We start from the raw sequence: 21,418 nt of genomic DNA on the forward strand, positions 1-21,418 counted from the left end.
GGCTGGCAGGTCTGGACCTCTGCGCTGCGTGGCGGAGATTCACTCGTCTAGCGCAAACTGTCACCTCCAAAAATCCTACCGATTCCCGGCTGGTATCTCTTTAGTGGAATTTTGCTAGGAGTTTCTCAGCCGGTCGAATCTAAGCATATCCATGCGTCTCTCTGACCCCGTTGTTGAGGAGGTACTGAAAGCGCTGCCTCCCCTCTCGCCGCCATGTTGGATCCCCCCTCTGCTTTTATTCTGATAGGTTTGCCTTTATAATTGACTTGAAGCTTCTCTTTTGCAGATTTTAACATGATTTCTATATTTCAAATATTTGCATTTGAATTATAACATGAAGAATTTCTTTGTTGGTCAAATCTATCTGGAGTACTAAATGCAACCAATACCTATATGTCCACCTCATTCCCAAAATTAAAGAAATTTTCTGCTACTCTTTCATTTAATGTCTTCTATGCTGTTAGTCTGCATTTCCCCTCCTTCTTCAAGACTTATGAGTCTTAACTTTGGTATTTTAATTTTCTCCCAAAACACTTGTATATGCTGTTCATAATGTTTTTCCCTTTATTACTGTCCGAATATCCTAATTTGTCCATCTTGACTTTGAACTCTGCTATCCTTCCATATATTTATCTCATTAATGAAACTTTTCATTGAGCTTTTTATTCGACTGAGTTTTTCCTTTCCAAGATTTCTGTTTGGTTCTTTCAGAATCATTATTTCTGCATGGAAATGTTCTTGCATATCCTGTATTTTCTTCCTCAGTTCACTCCTTAGATCTTCTTTTAATTCATTAATCAACAATCAACTTGTGAATGCTTTGTTCACATTTCTGCCACATTGATATCTATGGGTTCAGTTATTCAAAATTTATGAACTATTGAAGGTATCTTATTACATTGTGTTCCCATGTTTCCTATATTTCAATTTTGAGATTTGTTCATATGCTGGCAAATTTGATGAATTACTGTTAATAATCAATATTATTATCTCTTCATTTAGAAGGCTGGCTACTCTGCAGTTGCATAGTGACTTTGACAGTCATTAGGTCTTTGACTTCCAACAGTTACTGTCTTCAATAAAAACATTCCCCTGATATATCAAAGTCTTTTAAAGCTAGTATTGTCTTAACATGAAGAAAAAACATGTTTTATATGATAAGATTTTATAATACTAAAGAGTTTCAGAGGTTCTGAAAATAATTTTGACATACAGTTATTAATTTTTTCTATTCTTATGATAAGTAAGTACACACAAAATATTATCTCAACTTTGGAAAACACAAACTCTTGAAAGCATTAGCAAATTTACTTACCATAAGCTAAATACTGAAGCAATGAAAAGTAGCACCAACTCTGGCACTTAAACTTTTATTATGTATTGTATCTACACAAATTTTTTATGTGAAAAAGAATAAAAGCATAGAGAAAAAACTTCAAGAACTATGAAGATTAAAAGACTTCTTCAAGAGACCTTGATATGGATATGTATTTGTTATCTGATTGTGCTTGATGATAGTGACAGTACTAGAACTTCAAAGAACTCATTTCTCTGCATCATTTCTTGGTGACCACATATTAAGTGTAGTCAATAATACACTAAAAGACTTTGAATTCTTCTCTCTATCAAAGCCAAAACTTGATAAATCAATAGTGGTGCAATAAATAACTCAAGAGAAGAAAGAGAAAACAAACATAGTTTAATTTTAACTTAAAATGGATCTTCAAGCTGGCAATATGACTGATTCTTAAGACAATAAAATGCAAAGGAAGTCTGCATGGATCTCAGGCTCTCCAAAGATTCTTATTTACCTAGCAAGTTATATTCCTGCTTTATATTTTCATTTAAACTTCTGGGGGGGAAAATGTTTTATTCATCCTGTTTTACTTTATTTCTTCATATTCTCATAATAATTCATTACAACAATTTGCTTGTTTAGTGATAATACCTTAGTAAATTATTATTGAAACCTATTGTTCCTATTTTCTATCTAGTTTTCTTATATAAAATATCATAGTGATTTATCTCTATTAACAGAGAAAGTAATTACATTAACTTTCAGAATAAGAATACTATTACTAATAGCTGACACAATTCCAATTTTAAAAATCAAAATTATTTATGGAATTTTAAACTCTCAAATATTTATCTTTTTATATTATCTTCTTTAGTGATATTTGACAAAAATCAACTTAATTCTGTTAACTGGCATAATGTGTTTCTCATATAGTACTGATTTTCCAAACCTGGGTAACACGTCTTTCTCTTTTAACACCTTTCTCATAAAAGTTTCACACTTTTCATGTAATAAAATGCTACATGATTTTACCAGCTTTAGTTAGTAAAATTATTCTTGATAAAATTAATAAATACAAAGCCCCAGATTAGTCTTCTTATATTTGAGAAAAAAGGCTTAAATCTTTCATTAAGTATTTTGGCTTTTGGTATTTAATTTCCTTACAAGCTTAAAAGAGGCATGATAAATATAAATGTGGGTTTACAATCATCTATTCTAATGGAAGCCTTAGAATTATCCCCAAAACCTTAAAAGAATAATCTAGACTTACCTGGGCCATCAATCGTTTTATCCAGGCACCGAGGAGTTGCACTAAGAAATGAGGCATGTTTTCTTTTAGCCACCAAATTACGAGGTGGCATGTATTTATGCTTAAGTTGAGACATCTCATATGATTTTCGAACATCATAGCTGCCTGGTGCTGGAATAACCTAGAAAAATATTAATACTTTATGTACTTGACATGAAATATAAATAACCATACTTTATACTTATTTCATATAATCTATTAATAAGGTATATCATTTATTTGAAATATACTTTATATAAATATATCCAAATAGATATTCAAGCAATGGTATTAATTTCTTTAATTAATCATTAAAATAAAAATGCTAAAGAGGATTCCCAAATCTATATTCTCATAATAAAATGTGTAAACTCACTTGTCAGTAATTATGGTAAAATAAAAATAATTGTGAAATTTAGGGACAAATTCTTTTATAAAAATAACCAAAGTGATATTGATCAAACTCTCATTCAAATTTAATAAAAAAATAAAATTTCAGACAAAAATAAGAACATTGATTATATGTTTTCATAACCAGCAAAACTATTTCTGCTTTACTGTTCTATGTGAACATATTCTAAACAATGAGAAAACTTATTTTATTTTTAATGGATTTCAAATTAAAAGGCTTCCCATTTTATCACTTACAGTTCTTCATATGATCTGCAGTTACATTAATATTTTAATCAATGTAAACCAACATAGATATTAATCATAATAATATTAAAATAAATTAGCAAATATATACATATGTTATATATTTGTTGCACATTTAATACCTTAAACCATTAGCTAATTATTTCAATGAAAACTTTTTAAAACTAATTTTTCCTCAAATTACTTTAAAATAGAATATTATTTTAAAATCTGTTCACCTATATTATGTATAAAAGACAACATTTTTTAAGTTTTCATGATTTCTTTGGCAGACAGGAAAATGTTGTGGCTGAGTCTAAGGACCCTACCATTATATTTCGAGGTTACCAAATATTCACTAATTACTAACTATGCTCAAGACCTGAGGCAAACCACTTAACTTTTGTAATCCTCAGTTTCCTCATCTAGAAGGAAAAATAATATTTGTGTTACAAGGTTACTGTGAGGATTAAATGAATTAAAATGTAAAACACTTAGATTGATACCTGATCAATATAAATGTTAAGCTAATCTTGTTACTCTAGAAAAACTAATTTCAATGTAAAAAAAAAAAAAGGTTAAACAGGGTTTAGGCAAATAGAGAAGTGTTTTAAAGTTTCAAGTCAAACAAATGTGGGTACTGAGAAAGCATACTGTTGAAGTCTCTGTTTATAAAGTATGTTGGGAGGCATACTTTATAAAACATACTATGTCTTCTTACATCCATATTATCAACCTCAAGCACAAACCAACATTATCTTTCATTTGCATAGAATTATTACATAAGAACATCTACATTCCTCAAAAAAATTCTTCTCAAGTTCAACTGTCAAAATGACCACAACACAATAATTCTGGGTGACTTTATCACAACTCTTTAACCACTGGATAGATCTTCCAAACAAAAGCTAAACAAAGAAACAATAGAACTCAATAATACAACCAGTAATTAGACTTAACAGACATATATTGAATATCTCATCCATCAATGAGTGAATGAATACAGTTTCTTCTCAGCAGCACATGAATCCTTCTCTAAAATATACCATATATCATGTTCAAAGCAACTCTTAGCAAATAAAAAAGTAGAGATACTGCCCTGCATTCTATCAGATCATAATGGAATGAAATTAGAAATCAATGATAAAATAAAAAATAGAAGCTACTCCAACACCTGGAGACTAAATAATATGCTATTCAATGAACAATGAATTATAGAAAACATTAAAAAAGAGATTAAACATTCTTAAGGCTGGTGTTTTAGCTCAGTGGTAGAGCACTTGCCTAGCATGTGTGAGGCACTGGGTTCAATTCTCAACACTATATATAAATAAATTAATTAAACAAAGGTCCACTGACAACTAAAAAAGTATTTTTAAAAAAATTCTTAGAGTTAAATGAGAACACTGATACAACATAGCAAAATTTATGAGAAACTATAAGGCAGTACTAAGAGGAAAGTTCATTGCATGGAGTTCATTCCTTAAAAGTCAACAAATAAATGACGTAACATCATATCTCAAAGGCCTAGAAAAAGAAGAACAAATCAATATCAAAAGCAGTAGAAGACACAAAATAAATAAAACCAGGGCTGAAATCAATGAAACTGAAACAAAAGAAACAATTGAAAAAATTGACAAAACAAAAGTTGGCTAAATCCTTAGCCATGCTAACAAAGAGAAGGAAAGAAAAAACTTAAATTACTAACATCCTTGGGACTGGGGATATGGCTCAAGTAGTAGCACACTCGCCTGGCATGCATGAGGCACTGGGTTTGATCCTCAGCACCATATAAAAATAAAATAAAGATATTGTGTCCACCTAAATCTAAAAAATAAATATTTAAAAAAGATTACTAACATCCTTGATGAAAAAGAAAATATCACAACAGTCACTACAGAAATACACAAGATAATTAGAAATTATTTTGAAAATTTGTACTCCAATAAAATAGAAAATATTGAAGGCATCAACAAATTTCTAGAGTCATATGATTTGCCCCAAAATGAATCAAGATGATATACACAAGTTAAACAGATCAATGTCAAGAACTGAAACAGAAGACTCCATCAGAAGCCTAACAATCAAGAAAAGCCCAGGACCAGATGGATACACAGATGAGTTCTACAAGAATTTCAAAGAAGAACTAATACCACTCCTCAAATTATTTCATGAAATAGAAAAGGATCGAGCACTTCCAAACTAATTCTATGAGGCCCATATCACCTTGATTCCAAAACCAGGCAAAGATACATCAAAGAAAGAAAACTTCAGATCAATATACCTAATGAACATAGATACAAAAATTCTCAATAAAATTCTGGCAAATCAAATACAAAAACATCAAAAAGATAGTGCACCATGATCAAATGGGGCTCATCCCCAGGATGGAAGGTTGGTTCAACATAAAGAAATCAATAAATATAATTCATCACATCAATAGACTTAAAGATAAGAATCATATAATAATCTCAATAGATGAGAAAAAGCATTTAAAAATACAGCACCCCTTTATGTTCAAAACACTAGAAAAATTAGGGATAACAGGAACATATCTCAACATTGTAAAAGCTATCTATGCTAAGCCCCAGGAGAACATCAGTCTAAATGGAAAAAAAAAAGGAAAGCATCCCCTCTGAAAACTGGGTCTACACAGGGATGTTCTCTTTCACCACTACTATTTAACACAGTTCTTGAAACTCTAGCCAGAGCAATTAGACAGACAAAAGAACTCAAATTATCACTCTTTGCTGACAACATGATTCTATACCTAGATGACCCAAAAAATTCCACCAGAAAACTTCTAAAACTAATAAATGAATTTAGGAAAGTAGCAGAATATAAAATCAACACCCATAAATCAAAGGTATTCCATACATCAGTGGCAAATCCACTAAAAGGGAAATGAGGAAAACTACCCCCTTTACAATAGCCTTAAAATAAACAAATAAATAAATAAATAACATACTAGGGAATCAATTAAATGAAAGAGGTGAATGACCTCTACAATGAAAAGTACAGAACACTAAAGAAAAGAAATTAAAGAATACCCAAGAAGATGGTAGAAAGATCTACCTTGCTCTTGGAAAGACAGAAATAATATTCTCAAAATGACCATACTACCAAAATCATTATACAGATATAATGCAATTCCAATCAAAATTCCAATGACACTCATCATAGAAATAGAAAAAGCTGTCATGAAATTCATCTGGAAAAATAAGAGAACCAGAATTGCTTAAGAAATCCTTAGAAATAGGAATGAAGCAACTGGCCTCACTATACCAGACCTTAAACTATACTACAGAGCAATAGTAACAAAAAGAGCATGGTATTGGCACCAAAATAGACATGTAGACCAATGGTACAGAACAGAAGACACACAGACAAACAATTATATACAGTTATCTCATATTAGACAAAGGCAAAAAAAACATATATTGGAGAAAGAATAACCTCTTCAACAAATGGTACTGGGAAAACTAGAAATTCATATGCAACAAAATGAAATTAAGTCCCTATCTCTCACCATGCACAAAACTCAATTCAAAGTAGATCAAGGGCCTAGGAATTTAACCAGAGTTTCTGTACCTAATAAAATAAAATGTAGGCTCCAATCTTCATCATGTCAGATTAGGCCCCAATTTCCTTCATAAGACTCTTCTAGTATAAGAATTAAAGTCAAGAATCAATAAATGGGATGGACTCAAACTAAAAAGTTTCTTCTCAGAAAAATAAACAATCTGTGATGTGAGTAGAGAGCCTACATCTTGGGAGCAAATCTTTACCACTCACACATCAGATAGAGCACTAATCTCTAGGATATATAAAAAACTCAAAAAGGTAAGTATCAAAAAAAAGAAATAACCCAATCAATAAATGGACCAAGGAACTGAATAGACACTTCTCAGAATAAGATACACTATCAATTAACAAATATATTTTAAAAAGTTCAACATCGCTAGCAATTAGAGAAATGCAAATCAAAACTACTCTAAGATTTCATCTCATTCCAGTCAGAATGGCAGCTATTTAGAAAACAAACAACAATAAGTGTTGGTGAGGATGTGGGGGGAAAGGCACGCTCATTGCTAGTGAGACTACAAATTGGTGCAGGCAATATGGAAAGCAGTATGGAGATTCCTTGGAAAACTGGGGATGGAAAAACAATTTGACCCATCTATCCCACCCCTCAGTCTCTATACCCAAAAGACTTAGAAACAGCATACTATAGGGAGACAGCCACATCAATGTTTATAGAAGCACAATTCACAATAGCTAAATTGTGGAATCAACCTAAATGCCCTCAATAGATGAATGGATAAAGAAACTGTGGTATATATACACAATGGAATATTACTCAGCATTAAAAGGAATAAAATCATATCATTTGCAGGTAAATGCATGGAACTGGAGCACATCATGCTACATTAAGTAAGCCAATCCCAGAAAACCAAAGGCTGAATGTTTTCTCTGATATGTGGCTGCTGATCCATAATGGGGGTTTTGAGGGCAGCATGGGAGGAATGCAGGAACTTTAGATAGGGCAAAGGGGATGGAGGGGAAAGGAGGGGGCATGAGGGGATGGAAAGAAGGTGGAATGCAATGGTCATCATTACCCTAAAGACATGTATGAAAACTCGAATTGTGTGACTCTACTTTGTATACAACCAGATATATCAAAACTTTTGCTCTATATGTGTACTGTGAATTGAATTTGTTGTCCTGTACAACAAATTAGAATAAATAAGTAAATTATTTAAAAAATAAGAAAAATCACTAGATAAGGTAAGAATACTGACCATGACTAGATTCATATATGAAAATTTACATTTCTTTATTGAGTCCAGTGTCAAAATCTGATGTCATAAAAAGCAAGGAAATTAAGAAATGTCAGCACTATTTCTTCTTGCCTGACTCAACAGCATATATAATAAATATTGCTAAGAATAAGCAATCATAAGAATAGTCCATAAATGACTTTTTATCTTTTTGTGTTGCTTCTGTGTTATATGAAAAGAGGAAGAGTGTAAAAGTACAAAGAAAGCAGGAGTATACAATATACCCCAAGTATTAAGGCAAGTTCTGGGGGATTTTGGTTGTGCTTACTATATATTTTCAGATTCTTATAAATCCTTCATATTTTTAAGGTTTCATATTTTTTTGGCTTCACTTAACACTCTGGTGTCACTATCTATTCCTTCTTTCAGACAAGATATGACTGATACTCTGCTACACAAGAACCTTTTTTTAATGTTTTGAAGCAAAAGCAAGAAGCTACATCAGTGATCAGTTTTCTTCAACAATAATTTGCTCTATCTAGAAGAGTTATCAATCTAGTTACCTTAAATTCTAATAGATTCATGGCTCTGTCTATTAAGTGTACACTACCCTTTTCATGATCACCTCTCTCTATAATAAATTTATATTTCCCTGAAAACTTATTTCCTGTTTTTATATTTATTTATGCTACTCTTCTTCTTACTTATCTTCACTTTGCCTTTTATCTGACCAAAAGTTTAATATTTTAAGTAAATATCCTAGATTCATGATTAGTAAGAATAATCTGAAACTTTGTCTAGTAGCAATAACTTAAGCAATATATATAGATAGTACCCTAAAAGAGATGGACAACATGTCAGGAAAAAATAGTAGGTATAAATAAGATCATCAAATCTCTGTTGGTAATCATATATCACAGAAGATAGAAAACACACATGAAGAGCAGATAATATAGACATTTCTCATGTCTATATTTCCCATTATGCTCAATATTTGAATCCTGTTCCTATATTTAGAAAATTTCACATATTAAGCAGCAGAATCTGGGTCCTGACACAAAAGCTTAGAGTATCTGTTTCTCAGGATGTAACTTTTCTGTGTTCGTAGATGAATACACCAGAAGTGAAACCCAATGTCATGTATAACCACAGAATGGGATCCTAATTAAAATAAGTTATATTCCATGTGTGTATAATATGTCAAAATACGCTCTACTGTCATGTATATCTAAAAAGAAAAAGAAAAAATTATTTTTTAAAAAAAATATGATACTCATCTTCATGGCCTCATTTTTTTTCCCAGCTAGGACATGAATCTAGGTCATGAGCTTAAGTGCTAGCATTTGAATTGGCAGCCAGTTATTCAAAGAAACAGGACAATAAAATATTCATTCTAGTGAGGAGACTGGCAGTGCTACCAGCCATTATCTTCCCAGAGACAACAATGCGAGGAAAAACTGAAAGAGGCAATTAAACATGAAAGTAAAAATGTCATAAAATATATGACAAATAAAATATATGCCTCAGTGCAAATTGAAGGTAAACTGAAGGTGTCCAGAATTCCTCATATGGAAAAGTGAGGCCCTACCCCAAAATGACATAAGAATCACATATTTTAAATAATTAATATTTGTAAAATTCTTAGAATTATGTTCTGAACACATAAGACACCCTACTGTTTGCTTTCATTGATACCATCTTTGTCATTAGAATTATTATCATTAATGTGGATGGAACTATATGCTATCCTCAATGTTATCTGCCTTGCCTGAACAGAGATGGTAACTGGACTTTTAAAGGAAAAGCCTCTAGTACTCTTGTATTCTTAAGCCCAAAGCAAACAGAAAAAAAAATTTAAAAATAGTTGACATGGCTCACATAAAGATTGTCCCACACAGCCATATCAATGTTTATAGCAGCACAATTCACAATAGCTAAACTGTGGAGCCAACCTAGATGCCCTTCAGTGGCTGAATGGATGAAAAATTGTGGCATATATACACAATGGAAATTTACTCAGAAATAAAAAAAAAATAATAAAATCATGGCATTTGAGATAAATGGATGGCACTGGAGAAGATAATGCTAAGTGAAGTTAGCCAATCCCCCCCACTAAAAAACAAATGCTGAATGTTCTCTCTGAATATAAGGAGGCTGACTCATAGTGGAGTGGGAGGGGGAACATGGGAGGAATAGATGAATTCTAGATAGGGAAGAGGGGTTGAAGGGAAGGGGGGCAGGGGTTTAGCAAGGATGGTGGAATGTGATGGACATCATTATCCAAAGTACATGTATGAAGACACAAATTGGGTGTCAACATACTTTATATACAGAGATATGAAAAATTGTGGTTTATATGTATAATAAGAATTGTAATGCAAAAAACCCCAAAGTCATGTATAAAGACATGAATTGGTGTGAACATATTTTATATATAAAGTCATGAAAAATCATAATTTATATGTATAATAAGAATTGTATTGCATTCCTCAGTTGTGTATTTTTAAAAATAAAAATCAATTAAATAAAAAAAAGATTGTGTCCCAGGCAGTTCAAAAATAAATTCACTGGTTCCAATGAACTACCCAGGAGTTAGTTGAGCCTGTTTGCATTTTGCCACAACCATGTGATATACTTCATTTTATTTAATCCTGTCAAGTCAAATTTCTGAAAAATTCCCCATGCTTAGTACCCCTGCATTAACACACTTACAACCCAAGCCTGGCTGACTTGTATGTAGCCCCAGAGATCAGAAATTCAATTCATCCAAATTCAGATTTTTTTTTCAACTCCAATGTTCCCTCCCCACTGACACGTAAAATTTCATGTATACTCTGTGACCTCAGATACATGAAACTGCCTGTATTCTCTGTATTCCTAAACTATAATTACTATTATTAATATAACGTTCACTTTAAATAATTGAGAGCTGGGTATATAAATTTAAAATTATATTATTCTGATAAATTTATCCTTTGAAAAATATTTACAGTGACCGTTTATTTCTTAACTATTTTTTGTCTTAACATTATTGCCTAAGCATCAACTTTCAAAACTGGTTTAAATTATACTTTTAAGAATATCAGAGATCTGTGGAAGCAAGAGAAGTATATGTACCAAATTCTGAATGGGCTTGTCAGAAATTATTCTAAGGGGAAAAATAATTAATAGAGATTTTTAAAGTCACATAATCTAGCATGAGAGATCAAAAACTAAGGGGATACAAAACTCATCATCTATTCCTTATTACAGAGTATTTCATGAATGCTAGAGTAAGCAAAATTATATGAGTCTGGGATGGAAGGAGGGAATATATTCTTGCATAGTCTAGTGATGTTTAGGAACCACACTAGCATAGGAGAGTGGGGATCTAAAGCTTCAAATCTCAGTTCTTGTGTTCCAAGAAAAGAAAATTTAAATTCAGATATTAAGATCCAACCAAGAGAATTTTATTATGTGTGAAAGTAAAGTAAGGCTCAAGCAAAGAACACTCTCAAGAGAGTGGGCCATCTCTCAGAACAGAATGACAAAGGAAATAATGCTACTCCCAAATTTATTGCTGTTCAATGTTTGCCAGAAGAACTGGGTTCCACCTTCTACAGTCTTTCAGATGTTTATCTCCTGCTTCACTTAGGGAAGGGAGTTTTTGACCCTAATTGATCCTCTCCAGAACTGGCATGGTGTCTATCCCACTGGGGCTTCACCTGTATGTCAATCTTCTTAAAGCAGGTGCTGGAGTAAATGAAAAGGAAGACTTTATTTTAGTGGGACTGCACTATTAATAAAATTTCCTTTCTGAAATACACTGAGAAACCTATGGCCATAAATCCTTACTTTATAATGACCTCCGAAGAAAAATACTGACAGAGACTGTTTATCTCTTAAAACTATTTTTTGTCTTAAAATTATTACATAAGCATCATCTTTAAAAATTTGTAAAATTTTTAAATCATAGTTTTAAAAATATCAAAGACATGTAGAAGCAAGAGGATTTTACCTCCCAAATTCTGCCAGGAGTTGTCATCATTGATCTTTCCTTCTTGATGTATTTCTTAATTGAATCACTTTGTTTCCTTGTGTTTAATCTCAGGGTTAGTACACATGTGGTTCTACAATTTACTTAATTATTTATGAAAAACAATTCAAAGAAACCTTATGATCCTGCTATGTTAGTTGTTCACATTTCACTGCTCATTACTACTACCTAAGAACACCAGAACAAGGACTGGCATAAATATAAGCTTCTTCCTCAAGATAGTTGTCATATTTTTAACATGAATGAAGTGGGAAGATAAGTGAAGTTAAAAACATCTGAAGAGTAGGATTTGCAGAGAAGAGAGAGACATCCTAGCCTTGAACAGAACACAAGGTCATGAAAGGGAGAGAGAGAGTGTAGGGTCACAAAGACACAGTAGAATCTCTCAATCCTGTGCCTAGGAACAAACCTCTCACTAGAGAAACAGCCTGCAACAGTATACAACAGGTTTAATAGCACTAAGTGACAGAATTCATATGATGCAAGAGAGTTAAAATCCTGGACTTTAAGAACTACTTCCTCTTTCAAGTTCTGAAATAATCTTTCTCCATTTATATTTCTTCTGATGTATATTACATATATGCTTTATAATAAAATCACTCACTAAATGATTTGCATTTAAACTAATGCTAATTGTGCTTTGGGGTAACTTGTAACATGTTTTAGCTGTTATTTCATAGCTAAGTGTATTCAGGTCTAAAATTTCATCTTAATATCGCAAATATGTAATTACAAAAATCACTTAGAATTTCTTTTATAATGAAACTTCTTGTATCAGTGAAGCAACTTCAATTAAACTTTCAATTAAAGCTTTAAGTCAAAATCTTTCATCAAATATATATGGTAAAATAAAAATTGTAGGCCATGTATATTGTGAAGTTTTTCTGAAAGTACAGAAAACTTTGATTAAAGCAATTTTCCAATATGCTTATCCAAGTTGTTTAATTTTGTCTTAATAAATAAGAAAGACATTTTAGATGATAATCAAATTATCTTTGTTTTGCATACTGCAAAGTATAATTAGGAACATGTTGTCCTTGCCATTTTTCAGCATCCCTAATATTCATCATTATAAACACATGCCTCTGAAAATACATGACTTAGAAAATAAGAAGTCATATTTTATAAGAAAAAATACATTAATTCAGATATAAAATTATATAGTTAATTATAAGTGACAAGCAAAATAAAGAAAATATTGATTTTATTTTGCACACTGCTGGCACAATAGAAAATACATTTTATATTAATGCTGTTTCATAAAAGGAACTAGAATTATCTACATCTTGATGCTTCAAGACTCAGTAAACAATAACAAAAGGAGCTTGTGGACAAAATCATGTTGAGCAACAAAACCACCAAATTCACTTAATTTCTCCCATATAACATTTTACATGTCACATTCAAGTCACAAATTTCCAGTTGTTTACTAGACATTTCAATTTCATTATCCTAACAACCTCAAAATCAAGCTCATTATCTTCTGTTATCTCCAACTACCCAACCATCTATCCTTTCCCAATTGCTTACAATAATTCCTTATATACCCAGGATTAACAACAAAAAACTGGCTCTTACTTTTCTTCAACTTCTCAAATTACCAAGATTATATCCATTGTAACTCTCTTACCTTAAACCTTTCTTTCTATCAAGATATTCTAGGATTGGCATCTAAAATACTTATATTTGACAACTACATATTTCACTTTTAGGTCTTTTAGTCCCCAAACATATGCATGCCAGTAGACAATATGGTATTATACTAAAAACAGGACACAAAACCAGCTGGAATCCCTCAATGATTCTCCAGTTACTATGGGAAAAATTTCAGAAAACTCTCACTCAGTGCTTTCTTCAATTTAAAGGGAAATTTACAATTGCAAAACCCAGACCAAATAGAACCTCTTGCATGAAGCATTCTTGATCACTAGCTGAAAGTGATGTCTCTCACTTTTTTATTCTTTAATTATTGTTTATATAAACGCACATATATAAATACTACATTTAATTCTTCAAAAATTTATTACTTTATTTCTAACATAAAGGCAGGAAGAAGATAAGATGTCTGATAAGAAGACAAAGTTTTCTCAGAGGGGATTATGTTTATCTTATAAATTTGCAGATTAGGGCTGGGGCTGGGGCTTAGTGGTAGAGTGCTCGCCTAGCATGTGTGACGTATTGATTCAATTCTCAACACCACAGATTAACTTACAGATTAATTTTTCTCTTATTCTCTCAAATTAATAAAAATTGACAATAGGAATCAAATTTAGTTGTGTTTCTCATGATTATATTCTCAAGATATATATTTGATCATATATATGACCATATTTCCTGTGCTAATATTCTCATTTTGGAAATGAAGAAAATAAATAGCAAAAAACAAAAATTGCCTTATGGGGCCGGGTCTGTGGCTCAGTGGTAGAGCGCTCACCTAGCACAGGCAGGACCTGGGTTCAATCCTCAGCACCACATAAAAATAAAGGCATTGTGTTGTGTTCATCTACACCTAAAAAATAAATATTAAAAAAAAATCCTTTAATGCCTGAAACAACCTTTTCTGTGGAACTTTTCTGGAAATCTAATCTAGTAATTTCTGCTTTATTTGCATTGATTCTAATTTAGTAACAAACTGCTTTCTTGGTTAAAACTATGTCAAATAATCATTGTATAGCTACAAAGGAACATGAAAAAGAGCAGTTGTTTTACCTGGGTACATTATTATCCTAAGAAAATCAGGTTCTGTTAGCAAGGAAAACAGAATGAATATGGGGTAGGTGACTGATAATGTTCATCATAATAGCTCTATTGCAGACATTAGAACTATAAAATTAACCCAATTCAGATACCATACAGGATATACAATCATCTCTATAAAAGCTTTTGATTCAAGGCTTAAATTTATTCTTCAACTTTTGCTCATCCTTCAGGTATCAAATTTTCAAATCTATTAGTTCTGTTAGATTTCCTATGATATGTTCTCAGAATACCTTTACCTTTGCATCAATTGTTACACTTGGAATTAACAACTCTTAAATTATTTATTAAATATCATAACATCTCCATAGAAATGTGTAAATTCTTTTGAGTGTCCTGAAAGCCTGTTTTGCTCATTACTATATCTTCAGTGATGGCACACAGTAAGTGATCAATGAATATTTTTAACCAATGAGTATATATATAGGTGAGTAAATAAATGAATCATCTGGCCTTTCTTTCCATGGTTAGCCTTCTCATTGAGTTGCACCATAACAGTAGATTTGTCTGCATGCCTTGAAAGTGTTTTCAATCCATACATGCTTAAATTTGCCTTGCCTATAAACAGTTCTATAATAAATGTGTGTTGTGCAAAAATTGTTCAAATACTCTTTCCCTAAAGATGCACCTATAAAGATTTCCGATAAAGATGGAAATAATTTATAATCTCAGGATTGATGCAGAAATATGAATATATCCATTCAAATTTTGATCAATGACTAACTTTTGTAAAATCATTATAATTTGATTAACATTTGATGTGAGATGCATTTCCTTCTCTTTGCTATCAAAAAGTAGACTTTTATTTTTGATGTTTGAATTTTCATGACTACCAGTGACACTGGTTTTATAGAAAAAAGGTGTATCTGAGGTTAAAGTAAAACATGTAAACAGAAATGGTGTATATAACTTTTGTCTTCCAGAAAAAGCTAATGCTACTAAGGCAAGAAAAAATAACATAGATTATCACCAATTACAATAGCTGCAATTGACATAATTTTTTCAGTTTTAAATTTAAGCCAAAAGTTACCTCTTTTGTAGTACTGAGTATGAACAGAATAAAATTACTCTTAAAAAATGACATAACTGCTCTCAGAACCACTTGAACAGATTTGGATAAGGCATTAAAAATCATCTTGATAAATTTAGAAGAGGTAAATCTTGAATGTGAGCTGTAAGGGACATGTGAATTTAAATACTAGAGTTGGGAAAACTGTTCAATAACCCTAGAGAAATATTTACAAGTAAGATTCTAAGGAGTCTGTTATGTTCAAATTTTCTAAAACTCAAATGAATCCTATTGTTATCTACTTATGTTCAACATGTCAAAGCTACCCATTATATATAGAGAGAGATCATTTCAAAGTAATTTTACTAACATACCACAGAACTTGAAGTAAAAATCTCTGTGATTTATTCACAATCTTATTAATTAATCCTTTAAAAGGCCATCAGAAATGTCACCCATTTATTTATCTTTCCGCTTCTGGCCATTGATGGATGCTAAAGGTCAATATGCAGGAGATATTTCTCTATATTCTTCCTAAGAGACTGTCAGTGGTAGCAGTTGTAGAACAATTCATATTTGGAAGCTACCTCCACCACAGTAAGGCTAAAAGTGGGCAGGATAATTGAGTATTGCTCTTTGTGAGCCATAAATAATTTATAATCCCATTACCTACTTAAAAATAACTATGAAAGTAAAGATGGTGACAGGGAAGAATGTATGACTAAACAAAAAGAGAGAGAGAAAGAAAAGTGATTAAGACAAAAAGAGGTATGAAATAACAGAAATGGAATATTATCCAGAGAGAACTCTGAAAACGTTAACCACAACCCAAAATGACTGTTTTCCATTTTATTAGATCTACAAAGATTGCAGATCTCAACAGAAAAAAGTACTTTTGAAGTGTAGGGAACTTATTTTCCTTTAATGTTTCTATAAAAATCTTTACTGGTGAATTAAATATATTTTATACACTCCCATGTTCCTTCAGATTTATAATGCTTGTGGATATTTAAAAATCATGCAAATTAGCTTATATAATGAGAGTCAAATTTAACAGCACTTTCTTAATGATACACATTATTAGATGTTCCTGTCTCAAAGAATCAAGATATATATCACACAAATTATTAGATGCTGTCACTATACAGATGATCATTGATAAAATCAAGAATTGTTATATTTTTTCTTCCCATCACTATACTACTGCATTTTAAATAATATTCTAAGAATTTGAAACATAAAGTGAAAAAAAGAAGTCTTCCTCTCAAACTTCACATTATTAGTTGCCAAATCATTCTTTCTTTTCTACCTTTTCGTACTATGATTGATAGATATAAATTGTATATAGTTAAGGCATACAATTTAATGTATTGATATTTATAAACATTGTGAAAAAATTACCATTATTAGCCTTATTTCCATTACCTCACATAATTATTTTATGAGGTATATAGTAGAAACACTTCAAAGTTATTCCCCTAGTAAATTTCAAAACTACAATATATAAACTATTAACTATAATCACATGCTATAAATTAAGTATTCAGAACTTATGCATCTTATGTGTCTTATAACTAAAACTATATAACTTTTGACCAACATCTTGTCATTTCCACCACTCCCCAGTACCGGATAACCATTATTCTACATTCTGTTTCTGAGTTCAACGTTTTTAGATTTCACATATAAATAAGACCAGTATTTATCTTTCTGTTACTGGCTTACTTATTATACTTAGCACTATGTCCTCCAGATTCATTCATGATGTCACAGATGACAGAATTTCCTTATTTTTTAAGACTAAAAATTTTGTATGCACATACCCAATCCCACAACACACACACCCTATATTGTCTTTATTCACTCATCCTATGAGACATGTAGGTTGTTTTCATATCTTGGCTATTATATTTCATTGAGCCTGAAAGTGAAGATATCTCTTCTAAATAGTTATTTTAATTACTTTGGATATATACCCAGAAGTAGTATTGCATGATAATATGATAGTTCTATTTTTTTGAAGTTGTAGACGCACAGAATGCCTTTATTTTATGTGTTTGTTATGTGGTGCTGAGAATCGAACCCAGTGTCTCATGCATCCTAGGCAAGCACTCTGCCACTGAGCTATATACAGCCCCAGCCCCTGAGAAATCTACTTTTAATTTTTTTAAGAAAACTTCATACTGTTTTCCATTATGGCTGTACCAATTTACATTTCAGCTAACTATGTATAAGGATCTTTTTTTCTCAAGATCCTGTTATCTTCTTTTTTAAATAATAGCCTATTCTAACAGGTATGAGGCAACATCTTATGATCTGCATTTTCCTGATAATTAGTGATTTTGAGCACCTGTTCATCTAGCTGTTGGTCATTTGTATGTCCCTTTTGGAAAAAAAATGCTTGTTCAGCTCCTTTGCCATTTCTCAATCAGATTATCTTTGTTTTTCAGGTGTCTTGATTTTTTGATGGTGGATCTGGGTGTTTTGTTTCACTATTGACTTGTATTGACTCACATTTTTTATATTAACCCCATATGAGATATATGGTTTGCATATATTTTCTTCCATTCCATATGATTACCTTTTCTTTTGTTGATTAAGTGCTTTGAAAAACAGATTTGTGTAGTCATATGTGTTTATTTTGCTTTTGATGCTGGTATTTGGGGTGTCATATCCAAAAACTCATTGCTAAAATTAACATCATAGAGATTTTCCCCCATGCTTTCTTCTAGTAATTCTATGAATTCCAGATTTTCATTTAAATTTTAATCCATTTAAGTTTATTTTTATGTATGGTGTTAAATAAGGGTCCTATTTTCTGTGTTTTTGTTTTTGTTTTTTTGTACATGGATATCCATTTTTCCCAATATTTATTAAAAATGCTTTCCTTTCCCCAGTGTATATTCTCGACACAATTTGCAAACTTTTTCAAATATTAGTAGACTGAAATTAATTTCTAGACTTTTTATTTGGTTCCATTTATCACATGTCTATTTGTATGACAGTGTTATACTGTTTTAATTACTATCAATTTGCAATAAAATTTGAAAACAAGAATTATGTGACCTCCATATTTGTTCATGTGGCTCAAGATTGATCTTGCTTTTCCAGGATTTTTGTCATTTAATACAAATATTAGAATTTTTCTTTTCTATTTTGATGAAAAACTGTTAATGGACATTTGATAGGTATGATATTGAATCTGTAGGTTGAGTAATACAGACATTTTAACAATAAAAAAATTCTTTAAATCTACAACAAGGGATAATTTTCCACTTATTTGTGTCTTCTTCAATTTTTTTCATCTATAATTCACATTTTACAGTACACAAATATTTCCCTTCCTTGGTTAAATTTATTCCCACATATTTAATATTTTTATTTTTATTGGTTCTTTTTAGTCATCCATTACAATAGAATTCATTTAGACATAATCATGAAAACATAGAATATAATTTGTTCTACTTCAGTCCCCAGTAAATTCTCTTCTCTCTATCCCTGTTCCCTTCCTTCTACTCTACTGATCTTTCTGCTATTTACTTATAGTTTGATTTTTTAAATTGGTGTCTTCTGAATGTACATAATGGTGAGATTCACTGTGGTACAGGGTCTACTCCACTGATCTTTCTTCTATTCTGTTATCTTTTTTTTTAACCACCCCTTATTTTGGATTAGCTTCCACATATCATATATACAAAAACTGTACACTTTCATTCCTACTTTTATATTGTTTATTTAAAAATTTTATCTTCAAATATTGTGTAAACATTAAAAATTATTTCAGCTATCATCATTTTAATGCTTTTATATTTTGAACTTTGTAAAGAGTCAAAAGGAATTTATATATCACCCTTCCACTATTAATGTACTTCACATTTCGCTACATATTTACCAGTGAGTTTTATATGCTCACATGTTTTCATGTTATTATATTTCTTCTGTTCCAGCTTGAAGAATTTCCTTTAACATATTTTGTAATGAAATCCCTCAGTTTTGTTTATCTGAAAGGTCTTCATCTCTTCTTCATTTCTGATGTAGATTTGCTGGATAAAGTATTCTTGTTTGACGGAGTCATTTTTTAAAGCATTTTAATATAAATATATATCCCACTCTCCAGGTCTGCAAAGTTCCCTTGTGTATGAATATTCATATTATTGTTTTCAAAATTATCTTTGACTTCAAAAAGTTCTCTTTGAGCTGAATATTTTTTGGAGCCACTGAGTTTGTTTACCTGGATGTCTCTTTCTTTCCCAAGATTTGAAGGGTTTTTTTCAACCAGTATTTCTATAAATAAGCTTTCTATTCTTTTCTTTCTTCTTTTTTTTATTTCCATAATGAACATATTTATTCTCTTCCTAGTATTTCATAAATTTCCATGGGTTTTCTTAATTTCTTTTCATTTGTCTGTCCTTTTTTCTCTTCTGACTGTGTTATGGTTTAAATGCAGTGTGTAAAGGAATATCTGTGGAGGAATACCTATGAGGAGGCACACAAAGAATAGACACAGACACAAAGTAAAAGCAGACAGACAGGATGGAGAGGAGAGGAGTGAAGTAAAGTGGTGAAGAAGAAGTGCAGAAAGTAAAGTGTGCACTGCTCCCTGCCTGGGAGTTTATTAACTCAAAGAACATATACCTCCCATTACCATGATTATATTCTAATTAATATTTCTGTAACCCGAGTGCTAGCTAACTGAGATAAGGTCCAGGTTAGAATAAACATGGGGCCCCTATTCTCTGGGACATTACCATGGAGAAAGGATAGTGTCTGCATAGTTGTATTATTAGCTCAGAGGGAAGAGGCTGGGCATCCAAGGTCTGGGAAGCAGGGTAAACTTGTGAAGGACAATGCTATGGTATCCAGGCATTTTGTGCTTTTGCACAGGAGTTTCTGAGTGGCCAGGTATTACCTAGCATCCAGATATTCTGTGTCTTTGCACAGAAATTTCCTAGTCACCAAGCATGTCACAATCATGAAGTTTGTAGAACCCAATCCCAAACACGGAATTCCTACAGTGTTGTCCCCCGAAAGCTCACATGTGAGACAATGCAAAAAGGTTTGGAGGAGAAATTATTGGGTTATAGCCTTAGCCTAATCAGTGAGTTAATCCCTGCTGGGATTAATAAAGTGGTAGGGTATGGCTGGAAAAGGTGGGAATTGGGGTGTGGCTTTGGTGTATATATTTGTGTCTGGAGAGTAGTCTCTCTCTCTCTCTCTCTCTCTCTCTGCTTCTTGATCACCATGATGTGAGCTGATTCCCTCTGCCACACACTTTACCATAATGTTCAGCCTCATCTTGAGCCCTGAGAAAAGAAGCTCCCTTCTATGGACTAAGACCTCTAAAACCAAAACCGTGAAAGGCAGAAGGGCAAGAAAAGGCAAAAGTAAGCAAGCAAGAGAAGACCCAACACACTTTTATAATATATCCATTCTCACTATTCCTAACCATTCCCATGATAATGACATTGTAGTTTATGAAAGATAAAAATATTAACTCTGACAGGAGTTTGAAAAAGTTGATTCAGACCTTAATGGATGACTTAATAAACTCTTTCTCCTCTATAGTTGTTATGGTCAGATCCTTTAGTCACAGCAGCAAAATAGCTGACTAAAA

The 21,418-nt window shown here is 31.8% G+C and overlaps 1 protein-coding gene across 1 annotated transcript in view; it reads right to left on the reverse strand.

The window, feature by feature from the left end:
* The window catches only part of Stpg2 (sperm tail PG-rich repeat containing 2), a 460,291-nt gene that overhangs the window by 240,796 nt on the left and 198,077 nt on the right, over positions 1 to 21,418 (reverse strand). The window contains exon 11 of the mRNA XM_048813857.1: positions 2,568 to 2,727. Within this exon, the coding sequence (XP_048669814.1) occupies positions 2,568 to 2,727 (160 nt within the window). The remainder of the gene's footprint in view (positions 1 to 2,567; positions 2,728 to 21,418) is intronic.

Source organism: Marmota marmota, unplaced genomic scaffold (genome assembly GCF_001458135.2).
Source record: "Marmota marmota marmota unplaced genomic scaffold, marMar, whole genome shotgun sequence".
Lineage (NCBI taxonomy): Eukaryota > Metazoa > Chordata > Mammalia > Rodentia > Sciuridae > Marmota > Marmota marmota.